General features: G+C 35.4%; 1 protein-coding gene across 1 annotated transcript in view; it reads left to right on the top strand.

The window, feature by feature from the left end:
- Nucleotides 1-19,372, top strand: part of LOC104557395 (connector enhancer of kinase suppressor of ras 2) — a 163,252-nt gene that overhangs the window by 127,094 nt on the left and 16,786 nt on the right. Inside the window, exons 16-19 of the mRNA XM_062006460.1 lie at nucleotides 7,219-7,267; nucleotides 10,772-10,820; nucleotides 12,136-12,311; nucleotides 13,725-13,798. Of these exons, the coding sequence (XP_061862444.1) occupies nucleotides 7,219-7,267; nucleotides 10,772-10,820; nucleotides 12,136-12,311; nucleotides 13,725-13,798 (348 nt within the window). The remainder of the gene's footprint in view (nucleotides 1-7,218; nucleotides 7,268-10,771; nucleotides 10,821-12,135; nucleotides 12,312-13,724; nucleotides 13,799-19,372) is intronic.

Here is a 19,372-nt window from a genome sequence, read left to right as displayed (position 1 = left end):
TTTTCAGTTTTTCTGAGAATGTTCATATTCTAGTTCCATCCAAGTCATATTAGAAGAATAAATTTGAAATAACAGATACTTGGGTATCGTAGTATGCCATAATTAAACTTAATTGAATCTCTTCATATAGATAATTCTTCTTTTTCACTTTTTTTTTCATTCTGTATATAGCCCAAACCTACTTAATTACATTTAGCTTTAAGAAACTAAATGATGCACTGAATATAAAATAATTCATTACCTTTAGAGTGCTTTCTAAGGGATTTACAATTGATGATGATTTTTTTAATGACATAAGTACCACTACATTACAGCTCAGAGTCTGAGGTACAACAATATTAGTTATTCACCAAACACAAATCACTTCATGCCTGGTTTTTTCAGCCTTACCATCACTTTTACCTCTTTATATATGAATCATAGTTCATTTAAAAGACAGTTGTAATGGTAAGAACTTACTGATGTTTCCCCAGTTGTAGGGTGCTGTGCATGTTTAAAATGTCATTCGGCTAAACTGAGCAGCACCATTATCACAGATGAAAGTGAGGCAAAGATGGAGTTCAAATGACCTTTTCTAGGGTAAAATCCTGTTTTATATTATGACAGTCTTATCTCTCCATTGCCACCACTGTAGTAGTCCATTACCTCACCATCCATTACCTCAGCTTAATGTAGATGCTTATTTTTACAGTAATTTCAGTGTAGTGCCACTTAGTATTTTGCTCCAATTCAAAGCCAAAGAAGCATCCATCTTGTAAAAGGGGTTACATAGAGGGAAAAACTGTAATTCTCAGTTGCCTTTTAAGTAACAGTTGTATTTCTCCTTTTACCTTTACCTTTTATATTGGAGCTTTCGGAGCTTATTGTTTTCCTCAGCCTTGCATGTTTACCATTTTCACACAGCTTCCTGACTCTTTCACAACAGCTGCTATTGTCCTGTCCTTCCCTCATATATTTTCTCCTTTTTTGTTACTCTCTTTTCGCACTCTTCTTCCTTCCAGTATGGCTGCTCCATCTCTCAGGCCCTTCTTACCTGACTTCCTACAACAGAAAGACGTTGCAGACCCCTCCCAAAACAAAAGTCATACTTCTTTTTTGTCTTCCTTCTCCATACTTATCCTTTCTTGCAGCCACAAGAATTGCAAAGGAATTTTATTCTTCACAGAGTAAAGCATGTCTAATTATCCTAAGTGGATTGCACATGCTCACTTTGGCAGGGACATAACAATCCAGATGGAAAATCCTTGGTGTACAGGACACAAGTCTCTACTGGACATCTGCCAAGAGATATTTTCCAGGGACATATGATTTGATGAAATTTTGGCAAACTTTCAGAGCAAAAGGCTATTATTTTATATTTTCTCATAGAACGACTTTCCCTTTCCTAATCCTTCTCTCACACAATTTAAATTTCAGGTCCAAAACATGACCATATTATATCTTTCTAATGTGTTGAAAAATATTTTAAAAGAGGCAGAATTTTATCTTCTTTCTCCTAATAACTTTCTTTAGAGTGATTTAAACATTTCAGATGCTTATCCCATATAGTTAGATTTTGGGTAATGGGAGATAAACTGTGTGGCTAGATTCACGTATTTGGATGAAAGAACATTCTCTTCATTAATTGTACAGTTGCCTATTGAGTTTTTGAGATCTGGTAGCATCCTTTGTTTAAAAAAAAGAATGGAAAGCTAAAAAACAGAAGACTTGCTTCTTGTACATAGTTGAAAGGTTGTAGGGAATATGTACCAAAATCACTGGCATACTACGTGAGAAATATGAGAGTACAGAACATTACTATGAATATCTAGCTTTTTTAACTCATCGGACAGTTAGAATGCAAAGCAAGTCTAGCAGCTTTTGTAGCCTTGAGCAAAATAAAAGCTTGATATTTCTGCATTATGATGCTGGTTTCTTCCAAACTTTTAGCACATGTAGATCACACATTCCATTCAGTCCAAACTATGCACAGAGCAGGACTTCACTGTCCATGCAGAGCACTCACACCCCTCATTATCAGATACTGCTCATTCACACTTTAAACACTACCACTCTTTGCCAGATAATGCAGAAAAAACTGAGCTCTACTTTTTAGGCAATCTTGTGGCTATAAAAGTAGGGCAGCCCCAGGCAAGTTGTGACTTCACTTCTGAGCAGGTGTCATGATTTAGGAAATTACAGTCTGCAATTGGAAGTGGAATCACTAAATATGTGAGTGTTCTGAGGTTTTAGGAAAGCAAGCTAAATTAAATGCTTCCTGAGAAAGCAGCCTATTTGTTTTCCTTTTTACTGAAAGCAGTTTACCTTCTTTGTTACTGTTTCACAGATGAGAAAGGAGTAATGTGGACCTAACATGCAGTCACTGCTGCAGGTTTTTTGCAAGCAGACATCTGACTATATGCTTATGAGGGTTCACTTGCTCTTAGTTCTTCATCTTAACAGGAAACCGTGACATCTGTGGGTTCTAGATATGCACGTGTACTGTAACCATGACTTCATTCCAGAGGCCTTGAGTTTGAAGATCTTAACTCTGCTTAGCTAACCACACAGGCCTGATAGGGAAAGAGAAGGCAGAAGTGTATAATTCATTCCTTATCCAACTGCTAGTTGAATAACCAATGTTTTCTGAACATTTTCATTTAGTTTCCCTGTGAAAATACTGTTCAGGCTCTTTTTCATAACACATTTTGTCTTTGTCAATATCAATGGTTAAAAAACTGTTTGAATAGTGCCCACAGATGCATGCTTTGTAAAGTATGTTTTGCTCAGTTGTGGTGAAGAGGTATGAAGAGGTAAATATTTGGAAAACAACTTTTAGTCTTGACATTATTATGTCAAATTTGCCTGTACAGTTACACCTCTATTGTAGTGACTGCAGGATAGCACAGATGCACTGAGCTAGCTGGCTGTTACTTGAAGTATCAAATAATAGCCTGTGGCATAATTCTGAGCCAGGAGCTGTGCCAGCATGGAACTGAGAAGGGTTTTGAAATTTCACTACAAAATACTCAATAATTCATTTGCAATGAGAATTTGTTTGTTGTGACAGAAATATGTTACATATGCTATGGAGGTTCTAAAAACCTGAATTTGAGTCATGAATCCAGGCAAGGTGATTAAAAATGCATCCCTATGACCAGGTAAATAAATCCAAATTGCTACGTACATGTTCTTGTGAATGAGCCATAAGGCAGTTTCACTTTGTGCCCACAATACTTTCCTGCACAAATATGTTTTCTAATACCCTGAATTTTATATTTCTCTTGCTCAAGTTACTTGTCCTTGACCCTGACTTGCAACCAGATTGCACTTGAAGTAACTCAGAATGTGAGGTGTGAAAGCTGATGAGAGCTTTGCTTGCCCTTTTCATCTAGAAACTTACATCTCCCAAGTATTTGTCACATGAAAAAGAGTAGCATGATAGATGCCATTTTCTAGTTGTTTATAGCTTCTGTGGATGAGAATGTTGTAATTAAGAGCACTGACAGAGCCACGTTATTTACTCTTCTTTCTAAGCATTGCTTGTGTGATCAAGGGATGTGTCATTTACATGCAGATGGTTTAAACTGGTCCTTGTTTTCAGTAGATATTTGTTTTATTTGCACTAGATATTTGTTGTGGCTCAACCCCAGCTGAGAACTAAGCACCAAGCAGTCATTTGGCAAATTCTCCCCACCTAGGTCGAAGCAATTTCCATCTTTTTTTTCAATATGTATCTAGTCCTGAGACCAAAGACAGCTTGCATTTAACCTTGATCTGTGTTTGCTTCTTATTACTTGTATTTCTCTAATTTTTCTTCCCATTCCATATTTGTTTCAGTTTGCTCACAACATAATTTAGTCAAAGTTCTGAAGAATGCATAAGGAAGGAGGCAACCTTCTTACTCATAGAAATTCCAGTATATGACAAAATGCTAGGCTGTAGGATGGAATTTATGTTTTAGAGTGTGCTTTATTACACTTACTCTTTTGTTTGGTATTTTTTTAATTTATATAAGTTACTCATAAGTGGTTGCTTCTCCTTTTTTTATATTCTGCAGTTTGTTTCAAAAACAGCATTATTCATGAACAAGAAAGCAAGCATTTAGTAGCAGATAACCATTTTAAATTGATTTGAGACATATCAGTCCAGGCCATTATAACCATATCACTACACAGGCCTTTCCTCTCCCTGTCACCCTTCTACTAACAACTATTTTCAAAAAAATAAAAGTGAGGAATAACTCAACCAAATATGACACAGTATTTCAACCAGAATAGACAACACATTGTGGTTCTGCTATGTCAAAACTAATTGTTTCTGTCACTTTCACACAGACAATTTACTCGTCTAAGGAGTAGAAAAGATCAGCATTTCTTATTCTACAATCTGTACATCTCAATATTTGAGGAATATTTGGATTTGGGGAGAAGTATTTGACAGGCATAAAAATCTTTTTTTAAAAGACCTCAAAACTTCTGCAGACTGAAAACCCTTCTCCAATAAAAAAATTAAGCTCATTGTACATTAGAACACCTATTTCTGAGCCTCTTAAGATCTCAGCTTCTGAAGAGCTTTCAAAAGCTTGATTGCAGATTCCTCTAACTTTATAAAACTTCTGCTGTAAGATGTGAGATTGCTGTAAGGAGGCACATTACTGTGTTTGCATGGAAGCAAATGAAACTCGACAAAGGGCTTTCTAGATAAAACCACAGATGTATTATTTGTCTTGTATATTGGCTGAGGGAAAGAATGGAAGCATTGAAACTGACACTTCCCAGATGGGTCAAAGACATGATTAAAGAAACAGACCAGAAATCCGGGGGGAAATGCCCAGCGGGACTGGAGTGCATTTATGGCTTTCTCATGGGCAGACAGAAATGGAGCATTAATGACAAAATCTGCCTTGCAGCGGTTTGGGCATCTGTCCATTCCTTTACCAAATGTTGTGAGCAGAACTTTTTGGGGTTTCAGTTGTTTCTTTCAATCCTCATAATGTGAAGAGAGCTCAGAACTTCTAATTCTTGCCTATTAACTTTTATGAGTTTGATTTTGGTGTTATGCATCCCATGTTTTCACTGCAGCCTGGAAATTTCCTTTCACTCAGGACTGATAAATGCCAAATTTTATTTCTCCTAACAATGGATATCATCAAATGAGGAAATACCCCCTTCCTGTCTTGCTGGCTTAAGACATATTATTATGACCAACAGAATTTGGGAATATGTTAAAAACGTCCACAATCCATTTAGTCCTTTTTAATTTGTCCCCTCAATTTCTTTCCCATTCTTACACTTCTATTTATACAACGTACACCAAAACATTTACATTTTTAAGGTTTTCTCACTTCTCCTTTTTCTTATTTTTGAAAACACGAGGGGGAATTGTGTGTCTAAGGATTTCTGTGCTAGATCAAACAAAGCTGACCCTGATTCAGTGTCCTGTTTCCATCAATGGCCAATATTGTTTGTAAGTAAAAGCCTCTAGTGAAGTTTCCCTGCTGTGCTGTGAACTCTGGGAGAAAAAGTCACCTGTACCATAAATAGTGGTTTTGCATTTTAAAGTCTATGTAGATTTTTGGTACCCACAGTATCCTGTAGAAAATGTTATGGAATTCTTTGCTGCAGAATGCTGTGAACACCAAACATTTTAATTGTGTGTTAATGAATGAAGCTTCAAAATAAAATAAGCTGTTAATTTTATATAACTTAAATAACACCTTTATTCAAGGAGATATTGAATATTTATTTCCTCTCTATTCTCTTCAGAACACTCCTGAGCTCATAAAGGTCCACAGCATTGCCTTCAATTGCCTTGAGACACAGTAGATGAGTTTCTTTTCAGCTTCCCTCTGTCCTCTTTGATGCTAAGGAATTAGAACTGTATGCTATTGAGAACTTTGGAAGATTACTGCTATGTTTGTACCTATCTAACCACCTTCAATATTGCAGTGTTTCAAAGGATTTAGGAATGCAAGTGCTACTAACTATGTAGAGACAAATTATTGTATACACAGTCTTTCTATGAGAAAGATATGCAGATAATGTCCCGTTAATAAGTGAAAAATTCACAGACAGGCCTACTTAACAGGGACTGTCTCAGGAATTTTCCCTCCTAACATAAAATGTTTTGCAATATGATTTTGTCAGGACACTAATCACATAGTTTCAGCAAAGCAAAACTTTGCCTTGGACCTTCTCCAGGGATTTAGAACTTCAAGCTGTGCTCTGCAGGAGCCTTTCTGAGAACTAAGCAGCATACCAGTTTCTCTAGTACATTGCAAAAATACTACTGTTTTCCTGATGATATAAATGATCTAATCAAGTATTAGATAGCTATGGTCTTTATGAATTTCCTGTCTTTAAGTGCTTCCAGAATATGAAAGAGGAGGTGGTAGAGAAGGAATATTAAACTTTCTTTGTACCTGACAAACATATCTATATTCATGTCAAATTTGGCCTGATACTTACATTCTTATTAATGTCTGGGTGTTTATACACATGCTTACATACTGCTACAGTTAAGATACCCCAAAAATAATTCAAAGGAAGACAAATACTAAGTAATTTGGGTACCCTTGATCTGATTCTGAAATGATAGGTAAAGGAACCAACTCTGCAAAATACGGAACACATACAAGTCTTTCCCAAAAGATCAGAGTAGCAGTTCAAATACTGATCTGTAAGCTGTTACATTTTAAAATGCAAATTATACTTAAAACAAAATTGATAAATTATTTATTTGTATTTTTACTTTTTTTCTTGTTTAAAATACTTCATTTTTTCCCATTTTAGTCTGGACACTAAGAATCCATTATACCTGAAACAAAGGCTAAAATAAGAGTGAGCTCTACAACAAAGAACCAAGGAATTAAATAGAACGTTTAGTTGTCCCTTGGAGGGAAGAAATGTGTTGGTTGCTTTTGAATCTTAGTGGATCAGGGTTGAGATTTTTAGGCCAGTGACTGAATTAGAACCAAATATTCCAGATGATCTGTGTGCTCTCAAATCAGAATATTAAGAATGGTTTTGTGTTTCTTACTATCATTGAAAAATATGGGTAAATTCCCAAAGAGCATCCTGTTTTTAAGAGCTGTACTTTAAACAAGTTTGATAAATGATTCCATCTATAGGCATACATTTGGAAATTCACAGACTCTGTGTGTATGTGCACTATTTATTCAGATTCCTTTTTTTTTTCCTGTGGTTATTTGACATCTTTAATTTCTCTCTATCCTAGGTATGCAAGTTGTGCCATTGACCACCAAGGAAGCACATCCATGAGGAAGGTAATGATTTATAAATATATTTTTAAATAAAGAAGTAACAAAACCCCGAACTACTCAATTCATTGTTGTATTTGTAAAAAAAGCTTAAGATATCACACACTTTGAAATTTGTCTATATTATAAAACATCTGACAATAAAAAGCCAGGAATAATTTTCATATTCAGAAAACTGAATACTGCATCCACAGCAAATCATTGTGTGTGTAGTACTTTAAGTTTAGGAGGAACCTTAGCATGTGTTCTAAATTATATACCAGTTCTGGGAGGAGAATCATAGACTATGTCTAGGTTGAGAGGGAACTCTGGAGGGAAGGCTGCTCTGAAGGTAAAGCAAAATTTTAAAACTCTTAAAATATTTATGAATACTATGATAGGCAGATACAGGATTTAGGTTTTCAAAGATTTTTCTGGTACCAATTGAAGATCTTTGATGGAAAATAGCTGGACATTAATTTATTCTTATTTTGCATAAATTTCATACAAAGGAAAAAAATGTGAACCTTGATTTACAGAATGCTTGTTTCTTCATTTTGACTTAGCACTTTTTTCACTAAGTAGATGCTATATAACTTTTGAAAATTGTTCTGCCTCCCAAATATTTATAAAGTAACAGTAAAGAGCAGTGACAATAGCAGAAGATGTATGACTACATTTTTGACAGTTTGTGAGCTGCCGATCCATACCTTCCCTCTGCCTCTGCTGGTAGACACTTGGATTTGTGGCTGTTCCCTGAGATCCTGCTGCTGCAAAGAAACTAACACACATAATCTGAGCAAATCAGCACTATGTCCTCTGTGATTTGAGTCTTTGCTGGTAAATGCTCTTATGGCTACTTAGAACTTGTTAATGGTTTTCCTTAAAAACTCCTGAGGTTCAAAATAGTAGAAGTACATATAACCAGTGTTGCATTAATAGCCTTGGATCCCTTAGTCCTGACAGGTAACTGAATGGCTATTCTCCAGGGCATTTTTTAAGCATAGTGTAAGTTTTCATTTGTTCATTCTGTGTCAGTGCTCCTACTACAACACTCTGATTATGTTGAGGTCTCGTTAATTTAGCACATATAGCTTCATATAGCACAGATTCAATTCTATCACTTTTCGTTGGTTTTTTTCCCATGACGTGCTTCTTTTTGGGTTGGGGTGGGAAGGCATTGCATTTGGTTTAACATTCTATTTTGTCTTATGGTTTTGAGATGAGAACTTAAATGCTGACAATCACAGTATGTTTTCACATCATCTATCTGTTTCCCATAGCAACTCTGAGTCATTTTGAAGTTGCAAGTTCTGCCTGCTTTCTTACAGTGTTTACCACAACTTTAATTACATAGTAGTTACTCTGTCTCTTAGAATATGAAGCTCAAATTTCGTAAGTTAGCAGTGCTGATTAAATACTGATTCCCAAGATATTGTAAACTTTTCACTTTCTCTAGCTTTCTTGCTTTGAAAACATTGTATGTGTGTGTAAACAAAACATAAGACTAACTTAGATTTCTAGAAGAGCTAATGTTTTCAGTTCTCCTTGATTTGTTGTGCTAGCATCTTCACTATTTTTGAAACTTTTATACTGAATGATGCATATGAGTTGCTGTTGAGTATCCTAATGTGTATATCCTCCAGTTGTTCCATTTTTTTTAGTTCTTTCAATTTAATCACAAATGAAAACTGCAATTTAATTACAGGGTTTGATTCCATCGCTATATTTTTTAGCCTAAATTGAGGACAAATTTGGTGATCTTCTTTTCAGAAACAGATACTTGCTCTATCCTAATGCACTTTTATGCAGAAAGAGGAACATTGAACCAATTGTTGCAGTCAGTCACCACAGAACTCCAGTTGTCACAATATAACTGATCAATACTGCTGTTGCACCTTGCAATCCATCAATAAAACCTCAATGTTCCTGTGAACTTTTAATACTTTCTTACAGACTTACTTTTGGTTTTTTTTATTTTCTGACTGGTTTTTACTTCATTTCCTGTAGCACAGGAGCAAGCATTAATCTTTGTCTTCTCTAGTGCTTGAAACAAAGAGATAAATTTGCAGCTATCACTTTGAGTGGAGACTATGTACTGTCTTAGAGTGATATGACACACACACACTTACAGAGTTTGTCACCTGACAGCATTACAATACTTTTGTCATGCATTCATATACTGTGACTGACTGGGAGAGCAGTCTGATATAACAGAACACAAAAAGCTGGTGTTCTCTGTGCCAGTTCTCTCAGGAGTAAAGAATGCTGATTTCTGTAGTCACTAGAAATCCTAAATTGCAGAAAGGTTACAAATCAGCCTGTGCATGTGAAAAACTCCTCCCTTCTCCACTTTTATTTAACATAAAAGTTTGCATGTCCAACAATTGGAGTCCTGTTTTCACCTCTTGCTTTTCTATAATGCTTAAACTCTAATCCCTCATTATCCTAAATATTAATTTCAATTCTTTTAAATTTCAATTCTAATCCTCAGTTGTTTCAGATTTTAATATTGTGACATTTAAACACTTATTTAACATGTTGTACCACAGTTGTTAATAAAGTTTTTTGCAGCATGTAGCTGCATTTTACCACAGGATGTGGAGGTGCCATAAGGTAGCGTAAGCAGTCAGATGATCTATGGAGAATGTAATTACTTGCAGCTACACCAGTAGTTCAGGCAGCATGGAGATATCTCTGTCAGTGACTGAGATGCCCTTCTTCTAGGCCCTCTACTGAGCTGAGTGTTATCTATCACAAAGGAAAAAACAAGAAAATTAAAAGCATGTCTCTTTCTATGCTCCTCTCTGCCTGGATCTGCTGGTTTATCACACTGTGAATATCTACTGGGTTTTCTACTGCTAGTAAAATTCCTCTACTTGATCTAGCATTTACATGTTTGAGGTAAATCCTTACCATCTTTTGAGCAGCAGTTCTGTTTTGAAAAGGTTTAAATGAGATGCTTTAGGTTTTTCACAGGAATTTGTAATGATTTTATAATGCAGCCACAAAAGAAAGAATTATTTTCTCCTCAGAGTTATTCTGACAAGCTACCAACCTAACAAACCTCATTGTTTCCTGTGGTTGGAAACAACTAAAGACCGTGACTTCAACACATCATGGAAGACATGACTTTACATTAACTTGTGGTGGATGTTTATTTTTGAATGAATATTTCTGTAAATATCTCATATATACTCAGAATAATCTTCAAGTATTATTTATTTATTAGGTCATTCAGATGAGTTTACATCCTTTGTTTTCAAACTACCACATAACCATTCATGCAAAGAGTCCTTAATTATTTTATTCCAATTGTAATTAATAACTGAATAAACAAACAGGATTTTAATTTGCAGATTTAGCACCTTGGTTTATGTTATAACAGCAGTAACAGAAAAATAACAAAAATGAGATCCTATGACAACTGTTCCTATGATAACTAACCCAAAGATAGCCATGCAGATGGAAGTGAACTCCAGCTGTTTCAAGTTACTACTCTGTTTTCTCATATTTTTTTTTCCCTTACAGTCATTCCATTACGCTTCCCTCAGGGTAAAAAGCAGAAAATGGTCAAAAGGTAACTTGTTTAAGTTAACATTTTGAAACTAGAAAAACAGGCTTCTCTGATGATAAGGGATCTGGATAATTTATCTGAAATCAAATATTTCTAAATGAGGTAGTAAACACCAAAATAAAATACCAAATTAAAACACTAAATACGTGTGTTATCAGGTATAATATTGTTGGACTTGCTGGTAAGATTTCCCCTGACTTAAGCAGAAGAAAGGTAGTATTTATACATTTTGCCATTTCCTTCTGCACTCTTTCTCTACTATTCATGGCCTATTTGAGACTGTTTATTATTATAACATATGAACAAAAGTTACATTATAATGAATTCATATGAAAATATATGGCCAGTAACCTCTTTCTATTCTATTTGTTTGTTTATTCTCCTTTTCTTTGAACACTTTCCTTTTCTTGTACTACACATTTTTAATATTTCTAATCCTGATCAGGACACAACACAGTAACTTATTCTAAACAGAGGAAAGATGTTAAGAACTTAGCTGAGGAATGTTGTAGAGCAAAGGATGGTGTTTTGATGTTAAATTTCTTCACTGTTTCATATCTGTAGGACAAATATAATTCTTGTAGCAGTGTAAACCTTGATTTTTGTCAGAAAAGTGTCTACTATTTTAATGAAATTACCTACAGACTCTTTTTCATGAAAAATGATACCATACTTAAGAAAAAAAAAAGCTGCTCTCATTGATATTTACAAGGCACACTAAAATTTTAAGCCTTCCAATTAGGAAGCATTGAAATAACGACAAAAAAACTCTTTTCCTGGTGCTGTGCCTTGCAACGGGGTAAAGTTAAAATATTGTTATTCACTTAAATTCAGGACAGAAGAAATGTAAGCTTGTGCATTTTTATGGAAGTGGATGATCATTCTTTTTTATTGACTATAAAAATTGACTTAAAAAATCTCAGAATTTCACAGACTTTCTGTAGCTAAAAGTAGTAACAGAAGGTATATGGAAGAAGTGGTGTTTACAGCTGTATTCAGATTATGTCATACTCTTGAGTTTCAGGTTGAGGGTTAAGTGGATGCTTTCTTACTTTGGAATGATGATGTCCATCCTAAAAAAATATATCCCTAAGAGGAATGAACCCTCTAGAGATTAAACAAACAATTACAGAAATGAAGCCTTTTTAATTTTAGCTTAACCAATATTACAGAGCATTGTTGAATTTGGAAATTGTTCATTCAATCTCCTCTCCCTGAAACTGGAGAAAAAAAAATTAGTAGTGTGTTTATATTGAGAAGACTAGTTCTTTCACTCTTTCATTCACTGAGATGTCTCACACAACTGTCACGTTACCAGGGAGCTCTCTAACAACTGGGAGCAGAAGACGGATTTCCTGCAAAGACTTGGGGCATGGAGATTGTGAAGGGTGGCTATGGAAGAAAAAGGATGCCAAAGGTTATTTCACACAGAAATGGAAAAAGTACTGGTTTATTCTGAAGGATTCATCCTTGTACTGGTACACAAATCAGAATGTAAGTATACTCGATGCATAGAGAAAGGCAAAATTAAACCTGAAGCTTTATGGTTCTTTTGATTTTTACTATTTGGTAGGATATGTTAGTGAACTGCCACTTTCATTGCCAGGTCTGGGTCATTCTAGAAGGCAATATTTCAACTGAAATTGGTTTTTAGTCTCCAAGTCCATGTCTAAGCTCAATAAAATAGCAGATGTTCATGGCACTGTTAAAGATACCAATACACCGGGAGTTAACACTTCTCTGCCGATAGTATTTATTCAGACTAACACAGTGTTCACTCTCTGCTCTCCTTAATTTCAGTTGTGTTGAGGGATGTATACAAAGTAACCATTCAATTTTGTTAGACATTATGTGAAGCAGATGTGAAAATTTGAATTTGTAGATCTCTTTATCTGGAAGTTATTCTTAAATAGATGTTCCTCTTGCTTTTTGCTGAATTAGTCTGGAGTTTGCAGTTTCTCATCTGTAAAACGCTGTTCTTGGCGAAATGTTATTGAGAACCACTGGGCCTACACTTGTGCCATCTGCATATATGTAGGGAAAAAACACTTGAGGGGAAAGCTAAAAATCGTTAAACTGCTCTTCTTCCATTTGCATGCACTGAGCCTCAGTGCCTGGTCTGTCTGCATATAGCCTACTTTGATTGCTGACTTTTAGTATTTTCCTGTCAGCCCAAAACAATATTGTTTCAGGCTGTGGATGAGAAAAGCCTTCAGGTTCTGTGTTGCATGTTTTGTCTGTTTGCCACTGTTACATGCAAGGTGGTAGTCACTATGTCCCCCACTGATTTTCGGTCTGTTGTTTACAGTCAGGATATAATTCCTAGTGCACTTGCTAATACTTTTCAAAAATCTGTCTGCTGTTAACATGTCTCCTTGCTTTTCCTGGTAAATTACTTCAAAAGAAGCAAGAAGTGACAAGAGATACTCTCTAGTTATTACTTTTCCATTTAATCACTGGTGAGCTCACTGTGGGAACCTCCACATAATTATTAGCAGGGCAGATGGTCTGCACAATCACAACTTTTAAAGGAGGCAGCCACAAAAGAGCTTAAAATGTAGAATATATGATGAAGAATCAGAAAATTCCTTCTCTTTCATTGCTGATGTCTTGAATGCTATTTTAAGTGCTGTATTTGGTGTTGAAAGGTTTCCTGTATTTTCAGCTGGGGGGATTTAGGATGACCACAACTCCATTAAGAAACTGTCGGTTTCGTTGCTTCATAGAAGTTAATGACATTGTATCATGAGCTAAATACATTTTTAAATTAAAAAAGTGTGGGGAAAATATGGTCAGTATTTCAGTTGATTAGGTGCTTAGTTTTAGTCTAAGACCCAAATAGCTACTGCTCACTTCTCTCTTCCTTAGCTCTGTTCTTCACCGTCACTTTCTTTTCTCTTTTGGTAGGATGAAAAGGCAGAAGGATTCATTAGTTTACCCGAGTTCAGAATAGATAGAGCAACTGAGTGCAGAAGAAAACAGTAAGTAATATATCAATTATGTTTATCAATTATGGAATCAATTTGAGGTGTACTGTATATAGTACTGAAAATTTGCAAAGCCCAGAGAAGGAAGTTACACAGAAAATCTTGAAGTCATACGTAATAGATGCACTTAAGCTTTAGTGCTTCTCTTTATTATAAGAGATGCAACTTAATGTAAATTCTGTACAATGTCTTAGAAAGAATTGGATAAGTCATTGGTCAGCTTTCCAGAACGTGCAGTTACAGCTTCAGTTAAATAAATAAAGCAAAAATAATGAATATGTTACCCAAGAGATAAAACTTGTTTAGGGTCAGTATGATAACCTTGATAAGAATCAAGTGTGCAAGAAATAAATACTGTAGGAAATAGCATTAGAAATACAATAGCAAGAGATGGTGAATATAGTCTCCATTTTCTCCTTTATGGAGGAAGCTTACTGAGCCAATATTGTGTTATTCTCTACTGCTAAAATATTTAGGTTCCATATGCAAAATGAACATTGTGTTATTGCTTATGTGCATATTGCTAGCACTGCATTATGCTCCCAGTAAAAAGCATATGCTGAGCTTTGCCACCCTTAAGGCATATTTAAAAACAGACATTCATTGGAAATCGTTTGCAAACACTGCTGGGATTTTTTTCTGTCAAACAACAGGTTTAACAGAACAACTCCAATGCTCTGAGACTAGTACTTTGCTGGTATCTCCTGATTTATTTGCATCTGTCTTCTGTATGCTGCATCTGGATTTTTAAAGCTTGCTACCATGAGGAGCTACATAGAATAGCATTAAACACATTATTTTACTAAAGCTTTCCTATTTATAACAGTATCCTGAATTTTTATGTGCTTTTCCAATGACTAAATGCAGTTTTGGTCTGAGAAATACAAGTCCAACAACTATGAACGTGTTTACAATAAAAATACTGAAGGTATGAATTACAATAGAGACTACTCATCAGAAAATCAATCCTCTTCAATTGCTTGTTCTTGTCTGGAGGTATTATCACTATCTATCTGAGAATTAGAAGACTGTATTTATATTTCTATTACTCCTTTCAGCTGAGGGTATCACTATAGAAATTAAACATGAACTGAGCACTATAAATTCCTCTGAGGAATGAGTAGATATTAATAATGATATTGAACAAAAATATTGGAAAAGTAATATGCTTTTGTTGGAGTATAAAACACTTAACAAATTTCAATGAATTAACCAAGATCAAACAGAAGGTCATTGTGCACAGCTAGAAATAGCTCCCAGAGCTTTGCTCTAAGCATTAGAACATATTTCCACAAAACACTTCTTAGAGAATAATTTCTGTAGGGTATATGCACAGAAAAAAGTCTGATTAACTAAAACTTTGCACAATACTGCAAACTGAGTACCTTCAGGCTTTGGGTATGTTCAAAAAGAGGTAGGTCCAGGAGTAAAAGGATAATGAAGACATTAATAGTATTCCCTTTGTTCACTGAGCTGAATTTGCCTTTGATTTCTTCCCTCATACACTGTCATGTATATGTTTCATCCATCATAAAAAACACACCTTACATTTGCCACCATTTTACCTGCTTCTCCAAAAACTGCAATGACAATAAGTCCAGTGGTGCCCTCACTGACATTTCCTTACATCCAGCAGATGTGATTGGTGGGCCCTGCTCGAATCCACAGACCCTACAACTGCCCTTCTAAAGCACTTACCTGTCCTCTTCCCGGCTCTCTGACCAAGGGCAGGACTGAGCCTGACTGCTGTTCCTTGATTACACTGGACAGCTAATGGTTCTGCTGAGCCTAGGGATAACTGCCTGTGGTTTGATTCTCCTGCATTTCTTCTACAAATGAAATTGTGATGGTGACCCATTTTGACCCAACATATTCTGGAAAAGTTCTAACTCACATTCTTTCTACTAGACTAGAGGGAAACATTTCAGTTGGGATTTTCTTGCCTCCTTTTCAGAGAGCTAAAGACAGATTTTACAGGATTAGTTCTCATTTCTTTCCACTTTAGGATGCCTTTTTCATTTAATGATGGGTTTTTAGTAGGTGCTGGAATGTAACTTAAAATTCATTGCAAGCTTGTAATCTGAAAACATAAATCTGGTTCTGTTCCTCCTCACTTCTATATAACATCAATCCAAAAGCTAGCAGAGCAGTTACCTTGACAGTTAATAAGGACAGGAGAAAGGTTCTTTCCTTTTTTTTTTTCCCCTTTGATAGGCTGAAATTAAAATTACTTGGAAAGTACACTTAGTATTTAGTGCATAAAAGAGTCCAGCTAACTTCTCAGTGTTAATTTTCTTTCAGCTCTCAAAAAGCAAAATTAAGAACGTTTGGGGACTAGGCTTGGATTTCTCCTCAAAATTTCTGTTATCTTCAGAGCCATTCATGTGAGATGTTCAAACCTTACTGAACAAAAGAACTTGTAGTCTTACTAGAATAATTAATAGATTTGTCTTTTCTACTGTTCAGTCAGCTGGAGAATGCTTTTTTAAAGAATTACTCTTACTGATGTCTATAGTACACATTGAATGAAACAGCCTTAAGAAAGCTTTCACAGGAATATGTAGTTATTGAATGCATTATTGTGTATGGTTTGATGATTTGCCTCTCTAATGCATTTAATGAAGGTACCCTGATTATTATACGAATCATGGCATTATCTCAGACTGGTTTAGCTCTCCAGGCTATATTTGGATGTAGAATGACCTTGTTCCTGCAAGAGGAGGTCTCATGCATTTACACTGAAAAACTTTCCACTGCTTTTAGGAGCATATGCCATACCCTTGGCACTTCATATTGAAACTGTGCAGTCAGGATTCTATATAAATGTCATTAATATTGTATAGGTAGACATGAAGGTGCTACAGTTTCAGTAATTTTTATTACTTCTGAAATAAACTTGACCAACAGCAAACCAAACTGGACCCTGTGGGCCCCCACAGCAAACAGGGCTCATGGCTTCCCAGGCTGCTTTAACTGGAGTGCAGCCAACAGAGGAAGGAAGGGATTATCCTCTTGTACTTGGTAGTCATTGCACCACATCTGGATTAATGCATCTAGTTCTGAGTCCTCCAAAACACAAGACAAAGGTATAAATATAGGTATTGTTCTTCTATATTATTCATATTTATTTATACATCTAGAATTGTTTCCCTGGAGACTTTTCTGCAGTTTTTAATGCTGGTGTACCTAAATGCTTCTCTAACGATAATCTTTGTGACACTTCTGGGAGATGAAGATGGATTTATTGTCATGTTTTGCAGCCCAGAAATAGAACTGCAAAACATTTAAATCAAAAATTTCCACAGAATTGAGATCTCCATTTCATAACAATAACGACCTGTTTTCTTCATTGTATGTGAATATGTAACAGTACAATACATCATCACAGCTGTAAGTACTCACCATTTCAGTAAATTGTCAGAAAATCAGGCAAAAAGATATTAAGGAACATTCATATGGTAACCAATTATTAAGTCTGTTTGCTGTGATTTGGCACTGAGAACTCTTTTGCATAAGCAGGAAGTCCTGCAGCGTTTCACTGATTTACCCTTGAAAAAATTCTTGCTCTTTCTGCATTTTATGACACATTTACAAATTCCATAACAACTGAGACAGGAGTCCTACAGCAAGTAGCCTTATCTGTAGCATGATCCTGATTCACCTCTCTAACAAGCCCTCTCTTTGTCCCTTCATTGAGGTGGTTTTCTGTGAGAATGTAATATTTAAACATGTAATCATAGGTTGTATCACACTACAAGGGCATAGTGGAGTCAAATTTAAGTCCTGTTTATCACACTAATTCTGACATATTCTAATTTTTCAGAGGTTGACTTTGAAACCCCAAAATTGACATTTTAACAATTTTATATGTGTAAATTTACTGTCTAGGAAAAGAATCCTATTTACAAGCAGAATCTCCATCATGTGACGTTCTAACAGGATTAATCAAGAGGATTATTTTCTTTAGATCTACCATGTAATCCTCCCCAATTTGAGCAAATACTCAGAGCCCAGAACTGGAAGACAGTTGTGCAAATGGAGCAGTAGAAGGCTGAGGTGTTGCACAGGGTTCAGAACAACAGATAACCACATGCTGACAAGATACACCCGTGAAAACAGCAGGTCATGCTTAAATTGTGTAACAGTGCAGTAGTTGGTTAGTAATGACTATTTTGAGTATTAAAATTGAAGTTCTGTAAGGAACATCTGTATGGAGGTATAGTATTTCTTAATTACTATGTAATTAACAATGTGTATCATACCACTGATGTGTTGTGTGTGTATAAGGATATGTACAAAAGTACTTCACATTTCTTACTCACAGACAGATATCATCTCTTTCATATACAAAGGTACTTCACATTTCTTACTCACAGACAGATATCATCTCTTTCACTAGAGGAGTTGGAATTGATGGTTGTCAGCTGGAATAAGGGGAGTAAAAAGTTCCTCATTAAGAAGTAGGAGACTAAGAATGATAAGAATATTTGACATTAAAATCACATTATACTAATCAGGTCAAAGAAATCATAAATTTCACCATAGTTAAAACTGTATTTATACAGTGATCAAAATCTCTTACATTAAATCTTAACGTGTAGTACATATCATTAACGGGCACATGCCATCTAGTGGCCTCAGAAAAGCGGCCACTATTTTCATTGGGAAAATACAAGTAGCTAAGGCAATGAGGATTTGCAGCTGAAATTATCAATGTACAGATGCCAAAACAACGCTTAAATACCCCACAAACCTTCTTTTATGGAATGAAGATGCTTTATGACCCTCTGTGCAAAGGTAAACTTACTCCTAATGTACCTCACATCTCATGAAAAAGGAAATTGCACAGAAATATTATTCTGCCATTATCTCCTTCTTCTGTAGAACTTTTGTTAGGAAAACCTGTCACTGTATGCATTTGTATTAATAATATACATAAGGAAATCAGTAGGCCCAATAGAAGTTTCTTCAGCTTTTGTTTTAGTCTCTATAAACTGCAATAAATCATAGTAATTAATAAAACATTAATTTGCATTTAAACAACTAATAGTGGAAATGTTGCATCACAGGTTCTTCACAATGCCAAGTGTAATGATTCCTAATCTAATTCTTACATCTGCATTTGCCAATGAATCACAATGACAGTTTTTAATGCTTAGAGTTTGTAGTTTCCTTGATAGCAACACTCTTTTCAATTATATTCACAAAGTTTGTAAAATATATTATTATTGTTCTCAGCAGTTTTCAAATAATTGCTCAGCCAAGGGAGAGCTTAGTGATTGTACCACAGAAAAGCATCAATAAAAAGCCTTTTCAAGTGAACTATTATCACCCATACTGTCAGAGACTGAGCTTTAGTACCTTGTGCATATAGTCTGAAGAGATGGCAATGCAATGTAGTGATGTTTATATTGACAGCCTGAAGTGAGAATCAGAACCTGGCCCATGAAATCAGTCAGATGGAATTGAATTTCACTGGCCAAGTGGCTGGTGAAGGAACTGACATATTTAGAAAGAAAGGGAATATTAGCAATGCACAGAGCAAAGTCAGTTTTAACAGCCAGCTGT

This window comes from Colius striatus, chromosome 13 (genome assembly GCF_028858725.1).
Source record: "Colius striatus isolate bColStr4 chromosome 13, bColStr4.1.hap1, whole genome shotgun sequence".
NCBI lineage: Eukaryota > Metazoa > Chordata > Aves > Coliiformes > Coliidae > Colius > Colius striatus.
Note: the sequence above shows the minus strand (reverse complement) of the source record. Positions and strands in the feature narration are given on the sequence as shown.